Genomic DNA, 7023 nt, shown 5'->3' on the forward strand with positions numbered 1-7023 from the left:
TAGTTTTGATGTCTTCACTATTATTCTACAATGCATAAAGTAGTAAAAATAAAGAWAACCCCTGGAATGAGTAGGTGTGTCCAAAMKTTTGGCTGGTACTCWGTATGCGMCCAATAAAATGTGATTGGATTTATTGAACACACGATGGCGCCATTTAACCACGCACATAATTGAGTGCCACGCCTCGAAGAGAACTTTCATGTTTATATGACTATGCATGCTCATTCTGTGCAATTGTTATCCCACCACTGTCTCCAAAAAATTATGAAATGAAAGAGACGTTAATGARTTTGTATTTYAYAGGGCCTGCCATAGCATGGGGATATTGTATATGTAAATACAATAGTKACCACTAGCAACTGTCCAGGCTGGATATCCCCATACATTGAGCCTACGTCAGATGTCAACAATAACATTCTGGTTGGTCAGTGAGTCAAATCTCTGAACAGACAAAACTATCAATAATATTGTTCATGCTTTACTGAAACATAGTACCACTACACCTGCTGTCTGTTTTTGGAACATAATGTCCTCTCAGGCGTTTATGTGGGAACTATTCAACACCCCAACAATTTATTCTACCCGGACCGAAATCAACGTTGCTCTTCAGACAGGCATGGCGTCCAAACGAACTCTATAGAAAATAGCAGTGTAAAATACACATAATTTARGCCGGCATTGGTGCCCTACTGTTAAACCAGTACCAGCGATTCATCGCCAAAAGCCCAAACGCAACAATGGCGTGTCGTACCGTATGTCAACTTCTACAGCGCCGTAAGTACAACATATGTCTGACCACTCAACCGCTGCCACTCATATAACGGACTAGCTACCGAATGCTAATTAGCTAGCTTCACTGTATACAAAATGACCTTGGGTGGTTGCTAAGTACAGTATTAGATCATGACATCATCAACAAACGTTCATGATGTAAACTATGACAGTTTATATAGCTAATCTGGGTTTCTGCATCGCTAATTTGTGTATAGGATGTGGGATTGTGAAAATCAGTTGCCATATTCTTGCTTTGTGGCTCCGGCACTGCAGTTGTAGTTCCCAGTACGTAAAGTTAACATTTGTTCAATAAAAGTTTTTTCGGGAATCGATTTTCAAGGGATAACTAGTTCCCAATAACACTATTCCAATGATGACCAACGAATGGCGAATTCCATTAAATCTTGAATCTTCAAATTAGTTTAGGCATACTAAATGTATTCCTAGTGTATTGTCTTATCATGTATTCATTGACTCAGGGATGGCGTCCAGTGCTGCGTCTGTGCGTCTCTCGGCTGCTGAGGTGCGTGGTCAGCGCAGCGCTGTGTTTTCCCGGGAGCAGGCTCGCCAGCGTTCCCTGTACCCGCGCACAGAGAAGATCGAGGTGACCTTGCAAATACCAGGTCTGCAGGGCACCCTGCTCGTCATGAACAAGGGAGTGTCCACACCACACAGCTGTGCACGCCGTGAGTACAGGGACAATACCTGTGGTTTGTCTGTGTGCCGCATTGATTTTGTCAAGGCAGTCAGAAATTATATCGTATGAATCATATTAAATCTCTCTCTCTTAGACTTGACAGAGTGGTATGTAACCAGCTCGGCCCTGGCCTTAGTAGACGGAAAGCCCTGGTCCCTGCACCAGCCCCTCACCCAATCCTGCTCCCTCTCCCTGCTCACCTTCAAAGACACAGACCCACTGCTGGTCAACCAGGTACAACACAGCACCACAGATATAGGTATACATGCACTGAGGTATATAGCACCGGTGTAGGGTGAAGTTGCCCTTAGACGCTGATATTGGATCAGTTTAGCATTTCCCCCACTAACGGTTAAATCAAATCGTATTAGTCACATGCGCCGAATACAATCGGTGTAGACCTTACAGTGAAATGCTTACTTACAAGTCCCTAACCAACAATGCAGTTAAAAAAAATACAGATAAGAATAAGAAACTGAAGTAACAAGTTATTAAAGAGCAGCAGTAAAATAACAATAGCGGGACTATATACAGGGGGGTACCGGTACAGAGTCAATGTGCGGGGGCACATTATTAAAGTTATTAAAGTGACTATGCATAGATGATAACAACAGAGAGTAGCAGCGGTGTAAAAGAGGAAGAGCAGCAATGCAAATATTCTGGGTAGCCATTTGATGAGCTGTTCAGGAGTCTTATGGCTTGAGGGTAGAAGCTGTTTAGAAGCCTCTTGGACCCTCAGCACTTGTTTGTGGCGGTTGCACTGAACACACACGTAACAATACCAAACAGCATTGGGGTACATGGGACACGTCAGTCCATTGGTACGTCATAACAGTAACTGAACCATGCTATACCAGTGGGGATAGGTGAGCTGTTAATGATACACTCCCACTGGTTAGCATGGTAGTTACTGTATACAGTACCAATGTACTGTTTTTGTTTGTGCCATGTGGCTCGGTGATTATGTGTACGATAGAGGTGTAGTGAATTTGGTCTACTGCCACATACGCCATGAGTGTGCGTGGCTGCTGTTGTAAGGTCTATATGTGGTCTATATGCTTATCTCTGTGTGATAGAGCCTCCTATCCTTCTGGATCGAACTCGAACCCCTGTGTCTCTTACCCATTCCGTGGAGACGTGAACGAGTGTAGATGAGCGCAGGCTGTGTGGAGAGGCCTTGCTGTGTGTCCTAGAGAGGATGGGACGGGCAGCTATCGCTTGGGCACTACTGCCAAGTGAGCTCGTCACAGCCGAGGCAGCTGATGTAGCGCAATATTAAGATCCCTCCCTCCCTGATAGCTCAGGCTGCCGTCCGGCGAGGGCATGAACAGGCCACCACACAGGGCTCGTACGTGGGACTTAATTGTGTCTCTAGATTCCCTAAATCGGCTGGGAGTGAATTGCATTTTCACTCGTCTTCAGCACAGTGTGATATCTCAGAATGGTGAGGAGGCATGCTAATTTGCTTATGTATAGCGCGTATATTCATGCATAGATCCTCTCAAGATAGATTGCCATTCTTTTGCTCAGTCGTCCTCTGTAGAGGGGCGTCACATACTACCCGCGTTAGAGATATTCTGCTGCCCCATCGTCAATTACTACTCGGCACCTGTCTCTGAGATCAGTACGCCATTGGGATACAGAGTTGATAGCTCAGTTGGTCTAAATCTGCTCATGTGGATAGAGATTCTCGTCGGAGAACACCACTGAAGGAAGTGTTTCGACTGGGTAAAGCATCCATATAATAACCTCTGTTCTCGGAGCCACCTAATACAGAGATTGCAGAAATGCTGTGGGCTGTGTGTGCTCAAGTTGCGCTCTTCGTCTCTTAGCCTCGTCAGTGTGAGCATGTGTATACAACACGAACGTCGGATACACTACTTTTATATGTCTTAGACGACGCTTAGCTGTGTTGCCGTCGGGCTGTGTGGGATGTCTTAATGTTTCCTCGGTTCGCACAGATTATTAAGCCAAGTATGCTTTGTGTTTACTTTGACCACATATATACTATTCTCGGCACAGTGTGCTTACATCAATCATGTCAAGAATGATGGGGTGTGTTGGACTCCCCGAGGTCTCAACAGATCGTCTCTCGCTCTAATAGTGTTCGGCTGATCGTCCGTACTGTCTTAATAGTCTCGGTGAGTGCCTGAGGACCATGTCTGTGATAAATGAGCAGCTCTTGACACTGGTGTAGCTCTCAACACTCTATACTGTGCCTTGTCGTCTGGCATGAGGTCGCTGTTAGGCCCCGACATTGGTTCTCTTGACCGAGGGTAGATCAGAGGTGCCACTAGGGCACTCATCGGTAATGGGAGACGTTTGGCAGCCCGGCCCGCTGAGGGGCCCCTGTGTTGAGGATCAGGCGTGGGGATGTGTTGTTACCTACCCTTACCATCTGGGGGCGGCCCATCAGGAAGTCCAGGAGCCGTTGGAGGAGGTGTTTAGTCCCAGGGTCCTTAGCTTAGTGATGAGCTTTTGAGGCACTATGGTGTTTGAATGCTGAGCTGTAAGTCAATGATAGCATTCTCACTAGGTGTTCTTTTGTTCAGGTGGGAAGGGCAGTGTTAGTGCAATAGAGATTGCATTATCTGTGTCTGTTGGGGCGGTAGCAAATGGAGTGGGTCTAGGGTTTCTGGGATAATGGTGTTGATGTGAGCCATGAACAGCCTTTCAAAGCATTTCCTTGCTACAGACATGAGTGCTACGGGTCGGTAGTCATTTAGGCAGTTACCTTGGTGTTCTTGGGCCACGGATATGTGGTTAGCTTGAAAATGTTGATATTACAGACTCAGACAGGGAGAGGTTGAAAATGTCAGTGAAGACACTTGCCAGTTGGTCAGCGCATGCTCGTAGTACACGTCCTGGTAATCCGTCTGGCCCTGCGGCCTTGTGAATGTTGACCTTTTTGGGTAAGTCTCTAAGAACTTTGCACACCTTGATTGTACAATATTTGCCCATGTATTCTTTAACTCTTCAAGCTCTGTTAAGTTGGTTGTTGATCATTGCTAGACAGCCATTTTTATGTCTTGCCATAGAGTTCAAGCCGATTTAAGTCAAAACTCTTAAATAGGCCACTCAGGAACATTCAATGTCGTCTTGGTAAACAACTCCAGTGTATATTTGGACTTGTGTTTTAGGTTATTGTCCTACTTAAAGGTGAATTCGTCTCGCAGTGTCTGTTGGAAAGCAGACTGAACCAGGTTTTTCTCTAGGATTTTGTCTGTACTTAGCTCTATTCCGTTTCTTTTTATCCTAAAAAAAAACTCCCTTGTCCTTGCCGGTGATGAGCATATCCATTACATGATGCAGCCACCACCATGCTTTAAAATATGAAAAGTGGTACTCAGTGGTGTGTTGGATTTACCACAAACATAACTATTTGTATTCAGGAGAAAAAGTTTTTAAAAATKGCACATTTTTTGCTTTAGTGCCTTATTGCAAACAGGATGCTTGTTTGTACAGAATAAAAAATATCCTTCCTTCTTTACAATCTGTCACTTAGGTGGGTATAGAGGAGTAACTACAATGTTGTTGATCCATCCTCAGTTTTCTCCCATCACAGCCATTAAACTCTGTAACTGTTTTAATAACCATTGGCCTCGTGGTGAAATCCCTGAGCGGTTTCCTTCCTCTCCGGCAACTGAGTTAGGAAGGACGCCTGTATCTTTGTAGTGACTGGGTGTATTGATACACCATCCAAAGTTTAAGTAATAACTTCTTCATGCACAAAGGAATATTCAGTGTCTGCTTTATATWWWTTTTTTTACCCGTTTACCAATTAGGGGCGGCAGGTAGTCTAGTGGTTAGAGCGTTGGGTCAGTAACCGAAAGGTTGCTAGATCGAATCCCCGAGCTGACGGGGTAAAAAGAAAATCTGTCGTTCTGCCTCTGAACACGGCAGTTAACCCAATGTTCCTAGGCGGTCATTGTAAATAACTGACTTGCCTGTTAAATAAAGGTTAAATAAAAAATATGCAAGGCATTGAAAAACTCCCTGGTCTTTGCTGTTGAATCTGTGTTTGAAATTCACTACTCGACTGAGGGACCTTAGGTCCAAGAGTCTTCTAAAACAGCTTCTACCCCCAAGCCATAAGACTCCTGAACAGTAAATGTATTGAAGGAAAAATATTGATATACTTGTTTTGAGTTGATCTCACTCACCCAGAAAATGCATCAAGACAATTGGTCTTGTTTTAAGATATTCTGACTTGTTTCAAGCCTTTTTTTTTTTAGGTTAAAGTAAGCTAAATGATTTGCCAGTGCACTGAGAGAATTTACCTTTTGAAGATGTCATTGCATTGCAATGTTAAGAGATACTGTATCTAGGTAAGAAACATTTCTGCAGTGTACAGTACACGTAGACTGTAGTGTACAGGGCCATAGATACTGTATACGACAAACTTTTGACACCAGACATATTTGCCCCCAAAGTGGTGGTTTTCTGGTGGTGGTGACTGACTGGTCTCAGACTGTGACTGTGGTGATTGGCTGCTGGTGTGTGTGTGTGGCCTCTCTCTCCCTCCCTAGGCATACTGGCGGTCGTGTGCAGCCCTCCTTGGCCAGGTCCTTCAGGATGCCTTTAAAGAAGACTTTTCTGTGGAACTGCTCAGAGTCCCAGAGGTGCAAGGTATACGCCAGGAAACACTCATACCCATGTTTTCCCTACAATTTTCATTTTCAAAAAAACATCAAGAAATGACTAGCATCTAGTCAACAGATTGGAACTGAATCCTATGTACAGTGAATCCTATATTCAGTGCATTCGGAAAGTATTCAGACAGCTTGACTAGTTCCACATTTTGTTATGTTACAGCTTTTTTCTAAAATTGATTAGAATAATCTACACACAACACCGCATAATGACAGTGAAAACACTAAAATACCTTATTTACATAAATATAAAGACTCCAAATTGGGATCAGGTGCATCCTGTTTCCATTGATCATCCTTGAGATGTTTCTACAGCTTGATTGGAGTCCACCTGTGGTGATTTGGAAAGGCACACACCTGTCTACGGTCCCACAGTTGACAGTGCATGTCAGAGCAAAACCAAGCCATGACGTTGACGGAATTGTCCGTAGAGCTCCGAGACAGGATCTTGTTGAGGCACAGCTCTGGGAAAGGGTACCAAAAAAAATCTGTCGCATAGCATTGAAGGTCCCCAAGAACACAGTGGCCTCCATCATTCCTAAATGGAAGAAGTTTGGAACCACCAAGCCTCTTCCTAGAGCTGGCTAAACTGAGAAATCGGGGGAGAAGGGCCTTGGTCAGGAAGGTGACCAAGAACCCGATGGCCACTCTGACAGAGCTTCAAAAATATAATCACRTTTTATTTTTCRCATACRCATGTTTAGCAGATGTTATTGCGGGTGTAGGGAAATGCTTGTAATGCTTCTGTGGAGATGGGAGAACCTTCCAGAAGGACTGCAGCACTCAGGCCTTTATGGTAGAGTGGCCTGAAGCCACTCCTCAGTAAAAGGCACATGTTTGCCAAAAGGCACCTAAAGGACTCTCAGACCATGAGAAACAAGATTCTCTGGTCTGATTAAA

The 7023-nt window shown here is 44.3% G+C and overlaps 1 protein-coding gene across 1 annotated transcript in view; it reads left to right on the plus strand.

The window, feature by feature from the left end:
- The first annotated feature begins 571 nt into the window (after positions 1-571).
- Positions 572-7023, plus strand: part of mrpl39 (mitochondrial ribosomal protein L39) — a 15014-nt gene continuing 8562 nt past the window's right edge. Inside the window, exons 1-4 of the mRNA XM_023997834.2 lie at positions 572-774; positions 1254-1460; positions 1566-1705; positions 6001-6100. Coding sequence (XP_023853602.1) covers positions 738-774; positions 1254-1460; positions 1566-1705; positions 6001-6100 — 484 coding nt within the window. The 5' untranslated portion in view covers positions 572-737. The remainder of the gene's footprint in view (positions 775-1253; positions 1461-1565; positions 1706-6000; positions 6101-7023) is intronic.

Source organism: Salvelinus sp. IW2-2015, linkage group LG12 (genome assembly GCF_002910315.2).
Source record: "Salvelinus sp. IW2-2015 linkage group LG12, ASM291031v2, whole genome shotgun sequence".
NCBI classification, from domain to species: Eukaryota; Metazoa; Chordata; class Actinopteri; order Salmoniformes; family Salmonidae; genus Salvelinus; species Salvelinus sp. IW2-2015.